This window comes from Symphalangus syndactylus, chromosome X (assembly GCF_028878055.3).
Source record: "Symphalangus syndactylus isolate Jambi chromosome X, NHGRI_mSymSyn1-v2.1_pri, whole genome shotgun sequence".
NCBI classification, from domain to species: Eukaryota; Metazoa; Chordata; class Mammalia; order Primates; family Hylobatidae; genus Symphalangus; species Symphalangus syndactylus.
In genome coordinates this window covers 151507896-151524982 of record NC_072447.2, presented here as the reverse complement: position 1 = coordinate 151524982, position 17087 = coordinate 151507896, and the positions used below count along the sequence as shown (strand labels likewise).

At 39.6% G+C, this 17087-nt stretch overlaps 1 protein-coding gene across 8 annotated transcripts in view; it reads right to left on the bottom strand.

The window, feature by feature from the left end:
• The window catches only part of AFF2 (ALF transcription elongation factor 2), a 509233-nt gene that overhangs the window by 24308 nt on the left and 467838 nt on the right, over window positions 1-17087 (bottom strand). For 7 of the 8 annotated variants that reach the window (XM_055267794.2, XM_055267797.2, XM_055267796.2 and 4 more), the window contains 6 exons: window positions 15196-15418; window positions 10984-11273; window positions 10374-10437; window positions 6488-6624; window positions 2118-2189; window positions 1667-1760 (listed from right to left, as the gene is read on the bottom strand). In XM_055267794.2, the coding sequence (XP_055123769.1) occupies window positions 1667-1760; window positions 2118-2189; window positions 6488-6624; window positions 10374-10437; window positions 10984-11273; window positions 15196-15418 (880 nt within the window). The remainder of the gene's footprint in view (window positions 1-1666; window positions 1761-2117; window positions 2190-6487; window positions 6625-10373; window positions 10438-10983; window positions 11274-15195; window positions 15419-17087) is intronic. The other variant, XM_055267798.2, reaches the window with a different exon arrangement.

The following is a 17087-nucleotide window of genomic DNA, read 5'->3' as shown; positions in this document are numbered from 1 at the left end:
GGTTTGAAGGATGGGCTTCCTTGTATTTTCAAGACCACATACTTGTGGACCAGAGGGAAAACTGACATTCAGCATTACCACTACAGGACAGGTATCAGGCTCGTTGTAATGGCCTAGCCAGGTGGAAGGTCAAGCAGCACAGATGGCCACAACTCATACCTGACTCAGACCTGCTCTCAGTAGTTACAACCCCAATGATGCTCATCTTCTGCCTCTTTGCTGCTAGCCCAGCCCCCTTTGCAAAAGGAGGGTCAGGGAAAGAGTCAGCATTTTCGGGAGTCCAGTGAGAACGGAATACTTCTCTGGGGCTTTGTAGACCCACACCTAAGGTGCGTTCTGCAGACTCCAGTTTTTAATCTCAGGAAAGCTCAACACACTCCTGGATGAATGAATTATTTAGTATTTGTTTGGAGTTTTACAATACCTGTAAACTATATAGGGTAGGCCAAAGAGGGCAAATATTACATCAGTGGGTCTCAAAGTGTGATCACAAGAACAGCAGCAGCAGCATCACCAGGGAACTTATTAGCAATACAAATTCTTGGGCCAGGCCTCAGACCTACAGAATCAGATATCTGGGGGCTGGGGAACAGCATTCTTGTTTCACAAGCCCTCTGGGGGATTCTGATGCCCACTGACGTTCAATAAGGAACTTTCTAAAGCAGAAGTTAAGAGTGTAGACACATGAAGAGAAGAGGGCCTGTTGTATATGACTCCCTTTTACCCACATCAATACTGGCCTTATGGCATTATGGCCATACTACATAATAGCTGGGGAACATGCTCTTTTTCCCAACTGTGCCACAGTGTCTTCATAAAGCTGTGCACTTCCACTCACTGCATGTTTCACGTAAGGCCATAATTTCGCTCATTTCAAACAACTACTTTGGTATGATTTAGCCAAGAGGTCTCATGCACTTGGCAAAAAAGAAAAAAATCATGTCCTTTTCTTTTTAGACCTGCCCAACAGAAGGAGCATTGAGTCTCCCCAACTCTAAATCATGACTGGTGTTGGAGGGTACAGTGACCAGGCCTAGTATGAAGTTGCTGTTTGCAATTTTTACCTGGGCTTATTCTCAAATGTTGGCATTGCATTTTGAGATTGCCTGTCTTTTTTGTGCTTACAAGCTAAAAGCCCCAGCTCCCTACAATATGGCTTTGTTTGTTTGTTTTGGTAACCAAAGCAATCAGTTGTTTTTAATTACAACTACTGCACTCCAAGACTCCCCATGGACAAAGGCCTTCCAGGGGTGTGGACGTGCACATACAGCCAGGGTGGCCACAGTGACTTCTCTCACTTCTGAGAGATTCCTGGGCTGACCTATCATTTAACAAAAGACTGGCCATACCTATAGCCACAAGCTGTGACCACCTCACAGAGCAGCAAAAAGGTGACATACTCCTCACTGCAACCAGGAGACTGCCAAGGGTCATTTGGTGAGTCTGGAAAAAAGTCAGGGGATTGCACCATCGTGCCTTCTCTCCCTGGAATCAAATCAGACATAAACTCCTTGCTGAGCCCTTAAGGAGGGGTAGGACGGCCATGGCCAGCAGGGAGGAGAGAGGTTAAGCCTTTGGCAGCATTTGACATTCGATAACCTGCATGTCATGTCTTATTAGTGATTTTATCATCCTGTACCTATAAATTATACAAAATAAGCATTACCTTAAAATATTCCATCAGTGATCTGGAGTACTTCATAGCATGGTCCTTCTTCAGCTTAAACATTCTCAAATAGAGGAGTGATAAACATCGGTAGCTGTGGTGATGAGGAAAGGCTTCTGTTAATGCCAGTGCTTAGTGAAACTTTATAAACTGTTAAGAAGACTGCTGATTCACAATTTGCAGTTACTCTCCTATGGTTAGATTGAGAAACATAAGTAAATAAAGAAATTCTAAAGAGGGAAGGGGCAAGCGTTAAAATCCCATTTTGATAAGGGTATAAATTAGGAGAGTAAATGTTTAGTCAGTGACTGAAGAAATCCATTAGTTATCCTTTAATAGTTTAATGGAAAACAAGAGTAATGATCTGGGGTAAGCAGCCTAAGTTGATCTAGAGTTTTCAAATCCTTCTATGACATTTCAGCAATTTCCTTGTGGCCTCCATGGGACTCACCATAGTACTGCTAGCTTTTTGTCCCCATCCGAAGCCAAGGGACTTGCAAAGTTCTTCAGCCTCATTGCATACCTTTGAAGAGAAAAGAAAAGCTAAAGTGAAATCTGTATTACCCTTCAGAAATGCCCAAAGTCATTTGTATTCTGAGTGCCTGAATGAGTTATTCCCACATTTGCTCTGGGCAAGAGGACTGACTGGTGCATGTGGGCAAAAGCATGCTTCCCCGAAAACATACACAAAATGATGATCAAAATGTCATAAGAGGACTCATGTGAAATACAGAGTTGAACTCTGGAGAAGGCAGTGAAATCATGAGCCTAACGACAATGCTGTGGAATTACCGTGAGTTTGTGTGTGTGTGTGTGTGTGTGTCTAAATGCTGGTAAAATACTGTTTCTAGGAACACTGTAGCTAAATAATATGACTGGTTTTCAATGAGAGGTGGACAAGAATGTCAGTTTCAGTTCAGTTTATGACAGATTAGGTAAATAATATATAACTATGTCTGACATGAGCATAGGGAGACCTCAATCACACAGTTAAAAGGTCTTTTCTAATGGCTCAGGTTTTGCATATATTCCTATTGAAAGTGGTTTTGGTTTTTTTTTTTTTAAAGGAAGGTCGATTTCACAGCATTTTAAGGTCGAAGCACCCTGAATTTATGATGCTTGTATATTTTGTCTTTCTATTCTCCTTAATTGTTACTGTTCTGCACTGGGGTGATAAAAGGTTGAGTAGTTCCCATTTTTTTTCCTTCTAGCCGAGTACATCCCATTCAGGGCTTTTAGACTCTTGAAAATCAATTCATTGCATAAAATCATTGTCTGAGCTTTAATGCAATTTCACAGGTACTTGTAGTAGAATAAGTAATGGAGTTCAGTGTGGCAGAAGGAAGTTGAAAGTTCTCATTTATAAGAAGGCGACGGAAAGCCTGCAGGGCCACTGAGCTGGCATGCCTGACTCCTCGCTTTCAGCAACCTTCCCCCGCAGAACACTGGGGAGCCTAGGTTCACCCCCTAAGACTCGGCCTCCTCAGCATTCTAGCCGCCTTGCTCTCCTGGTTATTGCTCTATTTCTGTTGAGTGAACATTTTCCAGGAAAGGCACTTGTACATTTAATGTGGGTCCCTTCTTTTGTTGCAATATTAAGCAAAGGAATTTTTATTATGTAATAAATCTAGCTTTCTTTGACAGTTGGATCACTGAAATGTCAAGTCATTGTGATGCCCCACTTGTTTTCACAAATACATTTCTATTGCAGATTCCCAGAGCTCAGAGCAACTATAATTACTTGAATGAAGAAAATGGGGCTCTCTCTCTGTAGCCAGCATACTGTCGGGGAGAAAGTAATAAAAATTTCTTCAACATGATATTGCACTACTAAAAACTATGTTCACATTACACACACCCTCTAATTGCAACCACATTTGAAGTGACTTGATAGTGGAGTTTCAATTCCTTAAATGGACCAGAAGACCTAGTTGCTTTAACTCATATTATTCCCAACTGAAATTCCTCTCATTAAAAAAAATTATACACACATGTAATTTACAGAAAGTATAAAAAAAGTAAAACATAGAGAAGACATAAATGGGTACATGCAAAAATGGTGAAGTTGGCAACAAAACAAAACTGGTGAAATCTGAATGAAGTCTTTGGAGTGTTTCAATGTCAATGTTCAGGCTGTGATACTGTAATATACTTAAGCAAGATGTTCCCATTGGGGGAGACTGGGTGAAGGGTACACAGGAACTCTCTGTATTAGTTCTTACAACTGCCATGTGCAACTACAATTACCTCAAAATAAAGTTTAAAAACACTGACTTTAAAGTGAATGCTCGTAAATTCTCCATTGACTTTCAGATTTCATTGAAATAAACTTCTATGGGAAGTGAAATAGCATATAGTAAAACATAAATCATGTTTTTTCCCTAAATAACTTTTTTGTGAATAATTAAAAGAAAATTACTTAATGATTCACGTTGCACTTTTACCATAAAATGAAATTTGTATTTTACTTTCATATTTTTAAGACAGCATGTGTTTTCTTAAAAGAAAATAAGAAAGAAGCATATGCAGAGAGGGAAAACACCCATAATCTCACTCACTTATTACAGCTATGATTTCATTTCCCTTCCAGTTTGGTTCAGATGCATATACAAACTTTTCATGATCATAATTGTAGTGTGCATGTTATTCTGCAGCTTGATTTTATTTTAACATCATATTATAAATATATTTTGTGTGGCTACATAGTCTCTGTCATTGTTGTATTTCAATCGCTGCAAAGTATTCTGTTGAGTGTCCTGCTATGTAATTACTTTTCTATTATTATTTGGTGTGCTTCCAATTGTGTGCTATTATATATAATGTCAAATTGAACACCATACCGATTACTTGTTCTAGTCTTTACAATTGTTTTCTTCAGGAGAGAAAACTCAGATTTCCACAGTTAAAGTACTGGATCAAAAGATATGAATACTCATTTGTATGGCTTTCCCTACACAATGCCAAATTTCCCCCAATTTACAATAATCAATTTCCATTCCCATCAGCTGCGTAGGAGAGGTCTCGTTCACTGCTAGGCCTTTTTTTGCTGTAGTTTTTAGTGCTAGATATTAACATTGTTACGTTTTCTTGTTAATTTAAAAAGTGCCTTGTTTTAATTTGCATTTTTGAATGAATAGAGAGCATGAATTGTCCCTGTGTTTGTTCACTAATGTTTCCCTTCAGTTTTGAATCCTTATAATTTTTGCCAGTATGTTCATCTTGTGTATCTTTGAAAATCACAGGTAGTTTGACTAGACACTGAGCATTCAATTTCTCCTTGAAAGCTACAGAATGGTGGTGGTGCTTTTCACAGTATATAAAATAAGTCAAGGAGAAATACTTGACACTTTTCTCAGTGCCTACATTTCAGAGCAGTGCAAAGAGAAAGATGGCTGATTGGCTCAGCAGGCAAGGCTAGAGCTGCCCTTATAATCACCCTACTTTTGTGGCTCTAACTAAACTTCTGATTCTATGTGAGCAGAGTTGCTTTAAAGAAAATAGTTCTTGGCCGGGCGCGGTGGCTCACGCTTGTAATCCCAGCACTTTGGGAGGCCGAGGCGGGCGGATCACGAGGTCAGGAGATCGAGACCACGGTGAAACCCCGTCTCTACTAAAAAATACAAAAAATTAGCCAGGCGCGGTGGCAGGCGCCTGTAGTCCCAGCTACTCGGAGGCTGAGGCAGGAGAATGGCGTGAACCCGGGAGGCGGAGCTTGCAGTGAGCCGAGATTGCGCCACTGCACTCCAGCCCGGGCGACAGAGCGAGACTGTCTCAAAAAAAAAAAAAAAAAAAAAAAAGAAAGAAAATAGTTCTTTTTATCTTTTGGAATGTGTCACTGGGAAAATATGCACACTAAATCTGTCCAATGTTTGTCTGAAGATTTAGGTACAAATATCCTCAGATTTGTAACAGTTAATGCAGGTACAAGCAAGATAGTATAAACCAGTCCTGGCATTATTGATTAATCAAGCCAGATGGGACTGGACATAGGACTTTTCAGGTAAAAAACTGCTTATTCAATCAATCAAAAGTGATTATTTAGTCCATCTAGTGAACGATGGTGCTTATCCACTATTCAGGGGTGGATTAAATTATTGTACAAATATCTAAAAATCACTGGATAACACCAGAATGGATTATTTCTTCTTCTACCTCTTCTTCCTCTTCTTCTATGAATTTTTTGATAACACAGAATTTCTACACCACCAAGACCAACAGCCAGAAAATTTCATTTAAAATGTAAATGAAACCAATAATGTGTGCAGTTAATATCCCCTCTCTTATTCTCATCCTCTCACCTGTACCGCCAGCCCCTACTAGCACCTCATCTATTTCCCTAATTCCAGATGCATGGAAAGTCTACTCCACACCTGCAGCCTTAAATACCAACTCTGAGTGGGAACAGTGCCCCTCCCTTTTTAATAACCAAGATAAATTTTTAGAAAACATGGTTTGTAATAGAAATCCTGAGAGCACCATTTTTTTGAATTATAAAACTGCACCTTTGAAACGACAAGTCAATGCTAAATGGTAAAATGATTATACTTCTTTCTACCCACTACATTTCCATTTTAATGTTACGAATATTGAAAATTATAACACTCACATTATAACTTCTGGAGGGGATAATTTATAAAATCAGCGTCCATCAATTATAAATTTTCCATGATATTAATAAAATGGCAAGAACTAATTATGATGACTTCTAAGAGGATGGCTTGGACAAATTATTAATAAGTGGAAATGATCTATTTTTTAAAACATAGCTTCTAATTCTAGCTGAAATGAGTGTAGGAAGATGATTGCAGAAAGGCCACTCACCTGAGGAGCTCCACAGTCTCAGAGTACATGGTGTATGGGGACTTTGCTTCCAGAGGGTCGCGTTCCATGGCATTGCCACATTCAGTGAAGGAGAGGGCAGCATCAGCATAATTCACAGCTTTGCCAAATTTCTCGAACTGAAACAGGAAGATGACTCGTCAAGATAATACTCTCTGTTTTCTCCTTCATATAAAAGAGTGGTTTGAAACTGGGGGGTAGTTTTGCCCCCTTCCCACAGGGAACATTTGGCAATGTCTGGAGACACTTTCAGTTGTCACCCCTGGGGAGAGAGGGCATCTGGTGAACAGGGGCCAGAAATGCTTATAAACTTCTGCAATGCCCAAAATAGCTCCCACAGTAGAGAATGAACTGGCCCAAAATGTCAGCAGTGCCCAGGCTAAGAAACGCTGATACAGAAGACAATGTATGAATTGGTCTTAACAATGAAGTTACTGGCTTAAGGTTCTATCATCATGACACCAAGGCTAGTTGAGAAGAGAAAAATGCAGGCAGGGTATCGTATGTGGTTTGTGGCATTGTTGTTGCTGTTATTGCTATCTTTTTGGTGGACCTGAATCCAAATCATTGCTTCAACTAGTTTCTATTCATGAAATTTACTAAACTAGCTGCTCATTGTAGTGTCCTATAGACAGTACTTGCAACTAAGGGCTGCTTTTTATAAGTCTCATGGACAATGAACACATGCATTTTTGCTTTAGAACTCTGTGAGCACATCAACTTCACTCTCAGGAGAAGATTAACAAATTGATGCTATTGTCATGAAAAATGGGAAGCTGTAGTATGACTGTTGACAATAATCACATCACTTTCCTTGTAAATGATAGTTTGAAATAGTGTGTCAAAAAGTCAAAAAATATAGTACTACTAAATATTTTAGTTTAGTAAAATTTTATTGCAAAGGTTTTAGCCCTGATAATGGTCATGATTAAACTGACTTAGACATACTGATTTCTTTTTTATGTGTAATGAATATTATATATGACACTTTTATAGTGAGCATTTTATAACAGGATTTAACATTTTCAACTTTTGATAGCAGGATGTAAGAATTCCACTAATATGGTATTTTATGTAAAAGAAGGAATATAATGCAGATTTAGCTATTTTAATTTTCTTGTATAACTTTTATCAAAATATTTTCTATGCAACTGTGAAAGTTTCAATTCTCAAAATGCCAGAATAGCTGTCTCTAGCAAAGGATTAAGTACAACTATAAAATGATATAAAAGTTAGAGGTCCTGCAGAATCTCTTAATGTAAATGACTTTTTACAATAAATGTTCTTCAGCTTTTATGAGCTGCAGGAATTCTGTGGTTTTCTTTCTGTAAGCTACTGTGGAGAAATATCGGTTTCAAGCAAATTCAAGCTGATTTCGTGAAAACCTGTGTACATATATGCAAACTAGGTCCTTTCTCTTTTGCCTTACAAGACAATTTCCTTAGGTCATCTGGCTCCACTGGCTCTCTCATTTGGAAATTTTTCTTAGATCCTGATTTCTGAAACCGACTTTTCATTCATAACCCAATAGCTGGAGAGATCTGTAAAGATCGCCTAGGCTAAACTCCTTCTTCCCTAGGAGTAGCTGATGTCCAGACAGAAAATTACATGACCACAATGCCAATTAATAGCCAAGTTATGCCCCCCACCCCTGGGACTGTTTCTCCATCCATAAAATGAGTGGCTTAAACTATAAGGGTGCCTCCCAGGCTAATATACGCATAAGCCTAGCAAAAATATCATTCCTCTAAGTGTTCTGCAACCTTTTTTTTTTTTTCAATATCACCCCCCACCACCACCACCAAGGAATTTTTAAGATACAGTCAGCCCTCTGTATCAGTGGGTTCTGCACCCATGGATTTAACCAATCTTAAATCAAAAATATTCAGAAAAAAATGAATGGTTCCATTTGCACTGAACATACACAGACTTTTTCTTGTCATCATTCCCTAAACAATTCAGTGTAACAACTCTTAACATAGCATTGCATTGTATTAGATACTATAAGTGATCTAGAGATGATTTAATGTATATTAGAGGATGTGAACAGGTTATATGCAAATGGCCATTTTATATCAGAGGCTTGAGCATCTGAGGATTTTGGTGTCCGAGGGGGTCCTGGAACCAATCTTCTATGGATACAGAGGGATCACTGTATTTTTTCACGTACCCCCAATGAAATTTTAATACAAGAAATATATTTATTCTCTCTTTATGCCCTGTGGCCCTTTGGAGGGTCACACCCCATTGAAATAACTAAGACCTTTTCACCCCATCTCCAAAGCCAATTTTTGCCCCCATAGGGGCAGCATCTCCCCAATTGGGAATGCATATTCTAAATGGATTAGGCCAAATGTGATCCCTTGAAAGATATACATATAAACACAACCTTGGAATGTGGAGTGATGTTAGTTCATAATCATATGTATATATGTCTGTGGTACCGATTTTTCTCAGTTCTTCAAACATTTCATTTACATGGTCTCCTATATACATCCCAGTCTTCATCAGCTCATGTAACAGCTTGTCAATGGAACATGTGTATGCTCCCTTACCCCAATTTTGACAGAGGGCAAACCCTAGGAGCACTTGAGTGCTCTGTAGTGCCACAGAGTTGAGGACATGTAGAGAAAACCTTTGGTCTTTGAGGCAGCAGCATTACCATCCAGTGCCTTTCAAATCTCTCATCACCTATGCAATGGTCACAGGCACAGTTGTCCTGGCATCTCCAATGGAGCTAGCACCCAGCCTGCCTTGTCATTTTTGTCTGCAGGAGCAGGGGAAAATTGCTTCTAAGGAACAATTTACACCACAGAAAGGTCACCTGCAGACACTAAGCAATTTGTACTACAGCAGGGAAATGACAGAAAGTAGGGGAACGGCAGATGTAAGGATCATGGACAGTTGATGTTGGCCACACACTAGTCATGGTATTTCATCACAGCATTCCCAATATCAAACACCACTGGGACAAATAAGTCCTAGCAGGACACAATGCAATGTTTGAGGATGCTATTTTTTTTAACCCAATGGGGTTTGGTCAAAGTGAGAAGCCTGAATTTAGGGCCTTCCCTAGGACAGTGGTTCTTAAATATCTGCACTTGGGAGTCTCCTGGGGAGCTTTAATACTCATTCCTGGGTCCCAGTCCCAGAAATTCTTATTTCACTGGTCTGGGATATGGGCTAGGCATCACAGTTATTCTAAAGCTTTCAATGTGATGTGTGGTTGAAACCCACTGTTAGGAGCCTCAACCAAATCAAACAACTCAAAATGTTAAGCTTATCACTGATCTAGGTGGCTAAAACCCTTGGAGGCAGCTGGGCAAAGTATCTTGAGAAATCCAGATGACAGCATTTCTTTTCTCTGCTTGGGGCCCCAGCCTAACTGTGGGGCTCACTCTGAAAACATGTCATCAAATGCAGCAAGGAGCTGAGGTTTTCCTCAGGCCTAGTTTTCCCAAAGCCAATTGTTGAGGCCGTTTAGACAGCTCTAAACAACTCTCACATTCCCACAGGAGTTCTGGCTTACTGGACCAAAAAAGCACATCATTTCCAGGGAAGTTTCATAAGTCATTCTCAATTCACTTGAAAGATAATGACAGTGGTATATGCCATTGAGCTTCTGAAGTTGGGGTAAGGGGAAGAACAGTGGCAAAACAAATGACATGATAACCAAGCCCTGAGAACTTTGGGAATTACAGAGCTAAGTAATTCACTAGTTCAAATCTCCCTATGTCAGGGCAGCAATGTGTTGACAGGCAGGTGTGGGCTGTGATACTGAAAATTTGTTTGGAAAAGTGCTTTCTTTGTTTTCCTTTGAAACATAAATCCTTAATGGGAACAAAGCAATGAGAAAAAGGAAACCTACCAGTGCATCAGCTTTGTGCTTCAGCTTCTTAGCTTCTTGCATGTAATAATCAGCATTGTGAACCCTAAATAAACAAAACAAGCTCTTTCAGAAACCAATGCTTCATCTTTTCATTAAAAGACTGAATCATCAAACCCTTTCTGCTATAAATTTACTCCCATATAATGCCTTGAAAAAGGCAGACTAATGCTGTCATTCATATCATAACCAACCTTGAAATAATACTGTAAATGAAATCTGAAGTACATAATGGCCCATTAGGATAAATAACCACATCCTCCAACCCCAACCATTACAGTTGTCCAAATAGATCAGACAAAACCTAGCTATACATCTATGTGTTGGTTATATGTGAGGACATGGATAGGAAAGGACAAAACAATCTGCCTTTGGAACAGTAGCTGCTGCATAATTACAATGGGCCAAAAACATTTCTTGGTGGGGACAGAGTGGTGAGTGTGTATGCAGGGGGTGGGGTGTACTTCTAAGGGTATAGGATTTGATGCTGAGGTCTTATTTGGGGTGACACATGCACAGCACTAGAAAAGCCATGCTACCCCACCCCCCATTCACTACTCCAAACTGTCCATGATAATCTGGAACAACATACGAGTCATCAAAAGTGAGCTTGGGTCTCCGGACATTGGTGCTGCTGCTGGATAGAAGGGGCAGAGCCGCCCAGGACGTCATCTCCAGGTGACTGCTATCCATGAGGCCAGTAGTGATGGTAGAGGTGATGGTGGAAATGGTAGTGGTAGTAGTTGTGGTGGTGGCCGTGGCGGTGGCAGTAGCTGTGACAGTGGTGGTGACAATGGCAGTAGCAGTGACAGTAGCAGTGGCAATAGCAGTATTGGTGACAGTGATGGTGGCAGAGGATGCCTTTTTTGGAGTGTCTCCCTCCTGGGAAAAAGGAGGACAAATAGTTTCCATTAGGTCCAGCTTTTTAAAACATCTTGTCATAAATGCTTTGAATGTCAAGCACCTTACGAAAGAAGGCAAAAAAAAAAAAAAGAAGAAAGAAAGAAGAAAGAAAGAAAGAAAGAAAGAAAGAAAGAAAGAAAGAAAGAAAGAAAGAAAGAAAGAAAGAAAACAATGCACACAGCTTGAGGATAAATAGGTGACCCTGGATATTTTATGAATGCCATAAATCACCAGCTTTTGTTCTATGATGACATCAAACATCAAGCTAATCGGGTGCTGTGATTACATAGCTCCACCATCCCATTAAGACAGCCATGGCAAAGGTCTAAATCCAGTGGTAAATGTGAGGGGAAAGGGAAGGAAGAATATAGAGAGGAGAGAGGAGGACGGAGGGAGAAAGGAAGAGATGCATGGACAAAGAGAGGGAGAGATAGAGATATTAAATAAATCCCTTAACCCCGATGTGGATATTTTTGATAAGGGAACCAACCCAGAAGCTTTCTCTAGGGTAAGTAACGTACTCAGGTCACTCTGCAAAATACCGGATACGGTCCAGCAAAATACCAGGAAACTGTACTCTAATCATCCCTGCCCTGGCTGAACTGAGGTTGAAGCAGCCCTTTTGTTCATGTGAGGCGCTTGATTGGTTTCTAGCTAAGTGAAATGTGAGTGTGTCTCCATTTTGTTTTGAAATCTTGGGATGGTGAAGCCTCATTTCTACCAGGTCCAAAATCAAATGGGTAAGATATTTACAAGGGCTTTGCTTTGAACTGTCATTGCTATAGAGAGGATGGAGAAAGGAGGTGGTAAGATTTGTAATTATGTGACAGTGTGGTATCACAAGACTACCTGCCATGTTCAAGTAGCTGACTCTGCCCTCCCGCCCCCAGCAACTGTGGGACTTTCCTGACTGTTCTCTCTCTGACCATACTTCCCATGGTGCCTCCTCTTCCTTCTGCTCTTCTGAATTGGTATCTCTCTAAGGTTGGTGTTCCCCAAAGTTCACTCCGCAGTTCTCTTCTTTCCTGATATGATCTGTCAATCTTGTGTGTTGTTGGCACAGATTCAACAATAAGTAGGTAACACCCAAATGGAAACCTCAATCTTACCCAATCTCCAAAGCTTCAGCCTACAGTGACCATCTTAGGACAATTCTACCAACATGGCCACTAGCACCTCAAATTTTTGGCAAATCACATCACTAATCAAACCAGTTTCCTCTTTCTGTTAATGGTAGGATGGTCTTCCCTGTCATCAAAGCTGAATTTCTCCGTGTCAATAAAGAGTTTCCAAACTGACTTTGGCACAGTGACACAGGGAACTGCAGTAGTATCTGGGTTAGCGGCACCGAAACTGGCAAGGTAGAGACTCCCCACCTTTCCTTCCATTTGAGCTGCTCTGCTTTAATCAGCTTTATATATTGAAGTTCTGAAAATTACTTCGCTTTGAAAAATGATAATGCTCCAAGAACTCTTTTTGAAAACCATTGCTCTATTTCATCTTTAATTTTTCTCCCTCAACATTACCAGTTAATTGCAGTTAATTACTCCTATTAATTGTATCTCCCCAACATCTCTTGAATTTGTCCCTTTCTCCCTCAAAGCCTCAAAATGCAGGCCCTCATGGCTTCTCACTGAGACTAACAAAGAGTCTCCTGACTGGACTGCCAGCCCTTGAGCTAGCTTCTCCCTCCACCCTCAATCTGCTGTCTGCTAGCTTGAGCTTCCTGAACAAAGTTCCTAGCATCTCCCTGCCCTGCACTCAAATGCACACTCAAAGCTGAAGCTCCTTTGCTGGCATTCAAGGCCCTACCTGATTTGGCTGCAGCTTTCTGCCCAATCTCTGACTGTTCCCTTCCATGAACCTTAGTTTCAACTGAACTGAACATGTCCCTGCTTTTTTCACTTTCCTGATTTGATACATGTGAAGTTTTAGATTTCAAAAAGCCTTCCATTCATTTGTTTCTTTTTTTACCACCTTGTGATAATTTATTCAACTTATTATTTTTATTGCATTTTGAAATTTTTATAATTGTGGTAAAACACAGATATAATAAAATTTATCATCTTAACCATTCATGTACAGTTCAGTCATGTTAAGTACATTCACATTGTTGTGCAACCAATCTCCAGAACTCTTTTCATCTTGCAAAACTGAAACTCTGTACCCATTAAACAGTATCTCCCCATTTACCCTTTGCCTTAGACCCTTGCAACCCCCATTCTACTGTCTGTCTCTATGAATTTAACTACTCTAGGGACCTCATGTCAATGGAATCATATGGTCTTGGCCTTTGGTGTCTGGCTTATTTCACTTAGCATAATGTCTTAAAGGTTCATCCATGTTGTAGCATATGACAGGATTTCCTTCCTTTTCCACTGTGTGGATAGACCACATTTTCTTCATCCACTTCCCTTCATTTTTAAACCCTACTCATCTGTTAAGGATCAACTCAGGAAATGCCTCCTCCACCAGGAAAACTACCTTATGCCTACAGCCAGAAGTGCTTTAATCCTCCTTGGACCATTCAGAGACCTGTCTCTATCCCTGCCCTAAGACACCGATCACCAGCTATTTTATATTCTAGTCCTTTGAGCACGTGTCTCATTGCTCACTTTAGACTGAGAGCTCTTTGAGCACTGGAGCCATCTCTGATTTATGATACCATCCCTCCACCCCACAGCCCAGTGCCCTCAGTGTTTGCTGAGTGCATGCATGCACGTATGCACGGACACTTGCCATAGTCAACAGGGTCACTTTAAAGATAAAAGCCAAATGTGAAATGTATTTCTTATATTTATATGGATCTTTTACACTTCATCCTGGACCTTCTGAATACAAAATAATTATTATCACCTAGATCTCACTGATATAAATGTGCTGAGAACCTATGCATCTACAAATTGTTATGATGGATAAGAAGAAAATGAGGATTATTTTTCAACCCAAACATTTTAAAGGAAACAGAGCCATAAAAAACTTGTAAGCCAGCTTTGTGTCTCCACTGCCACAGCCAGATTGGCCTAGACCAAACAGTTAGGCCAGCCCAAGACAGTGTCATTTGTCTCTATGGCCAAGATATGTGTGGCAAGAACCCCAAAACATTACATCCACCACACATGGCATTTATGTCAGTCCTGGCACATCTGACTGGAAATGGCTGAATTCAGCCGTGATCATGTAAGTTATATAAAAATGTCATCTCTCCACACTCACTCACCCGTTGAGTTAATAAACAGGACTTCATGCCTAAATGGAATAGAGAAGACTCTGCGAGCACAAAATTGCAAACGTTTTTGGAGCTAGAAGCTTTATAGATCATCTGGTCAAATCCACTCATTTTATTATCTCAGAGATGTTTCATGATTGGCCCAGAGTCATAGAGCAAATTTGTTGCAGTGCTAGCACTATTCAAGTTAAGAGTTAAGTGTCTTAACTCACAGACTAAGGCAAAAATTATGCCACAAAGTCTCCTAGATTTCAAATCATTAATAGAAAGAATGGCCCAAGAAGAGGCACTGGTTGCTCACTGCTATCAGAGAAGCCTAGTGATTTCCCTAAGAAGGATGATATATTTCTAGGAGCAAATATTAATATATTTATCATGTTTCCCCAGTAGATTTTAGCCCTTGTGGAAATGACTTTGCAGATTCTTTTAAGCATTATCATTGTCATTATAACATCTGTATCATTTATAATCCCTAATTATTTGTGACAATATACTAGGCACTATACAAAGAGAAATAATGGAGAGTTTGTGTATTTGTATACACAGGCCTCTCATATTTCTTCTCTGCATCTTCCTCCCTTCCTCCTGCAACATCCCCAAATGATCAAGTTAGATGAGCTGCGTTAATTTGTTTCTACCTGACAATTATAATATTTCTTCCAAGATGCTTACATTTACCGATATCCCTTTGAAAGTAGCACAGAATTTGCCTTCAGTTCTCTTAGGTTTGGTAGATGTGATTTGTCCAGTCATGGCGATGTTTTTGTCTTGACCAAAGGGACCATTATTGCCATTGACATTTCTGCGGCGTGGAGGGTCCTCTGGCAGTGGGGAAAGTGGAGGAGGAAATAGTTTTTCTTCCTTTCTTCTATTTGCTCTCCTGGATGAATTATTTCTGTGGAAAACAAGAAGTGTAGGGTGTCACAAAGTCTTCTCTCTCTTTATTCCGATTTTCCCCATGATGCTAGTACTGTCAGCTGAAGTCATATTTTAACTGCTATCCGTCTACCTATGGTGAAGAGCATATCTAAAAATGCACATAGACATAGATATAGATATCGATATAAATATAGATATCTCTCTATATAAATATAGATATATGCATACATATGTATCCAAGAATAAACTCATGTCTTTGCAGCAGAACTCCATGACAAATGTAAATGCCTAATGAAGTGTGCTACAGTAGGATATTTTCAACTTTTCAAGATTACTGTTAATTAGATTTTTATGGAAAATACAATGAAGACTTTAATCCCATCATTTTTCAGGATGGTTCCTACTTATTTTGCCCTAGGACTTAACTTCACAATCATGCAATAAATGGCACAATAATGAATCAGTGGAAGAACATTTTCTTAAGAAATATTATGCTTATGCATTACTTAGAAATAAATAATGCACTAAATAGTATTGCGACATACATTGCAAATTGTATATACAGAATGTTCTACTCCAACGCCAAGCATAATCAGCCTCTGACCTTAAATTGTTATATTGAAGTACTGATGTACTCCACTTTACAAAACTCCATTTAAAAATATTATTTTGTCATATTCACAGTAGACATCTGCAATTTTAAAAGTACTCGCGTGCTTTCAAACTGATTTATCTGCCCATTAAATGGGCACCATCAAATAGTCTGAGACTTCAAATAAAACAGAACAACTGAAACCTTATGCTAGCTGCTTAACATGGTAATTGGGTCATGGATTTTCATTTTAGTTACTGTCTTAGACTAATCAATGAAGATTACTTGAATTTTAATCTTTTCTTAGACAACTAATATTGCACTGTGCAGCTATTTACTTTTCATGATTATTGACTACAATTTTCAGTAGAAAATTAAGTCAACAAGAATTTATGTTCTCCTCTTGGTCAATTTCAGTCAGTGTCTAGAAATAAAGATTTACAATATCTCAAAGCAACAAATCAAAGATGAACAAGCATTCAAGTGGTCTGATTCCCTGAAACAGAAGTCAATGCAGACTCCTTGGCCCACTTCCACTGTGTTGCACAAAATTGCTAACTGTAATATGTGTCATCTTCTCCATCTTTTGTTTCATAAATGTGGCCCTATGTTAATGTTTGTTGTGTAGCGAAACTGAAGAAACGCAACTATTTCTGTCATTACCTCAATTGATTAAAATTAATTAAAAATACTTTCCAATGGATTTTAAAAATTGCTTTGACATGTATAACTATTTTAAAACAGTAGTGATGCCCGATTAAAATGATGGTGAACATATGGATTAAGATTCTTGTCCATGAGGAAACTCCACAAAGAGCAGATCACATTAAGTGTAATAATTACAAAGGCACCAGGCCTTTGGGAATTTACGTGTGTGGATGTCAAGCATTGCTGTGGCATCTACAGGAGGTGAATCGTGGTTCATTAGCTGTAAATACTCCCCCACTACTTGAGCTGCCTGAGGAGAAACTGGGGGCTGCAATGGAAAGAGCTGCTTCTGAGAGGCAGTTAATTTGCCATTGGCAACCACAGTCATGCAATGCCTGCCTGTCTGCCACTAAATCAACCAGCGGGGATTCAGTGCATTCTGTAC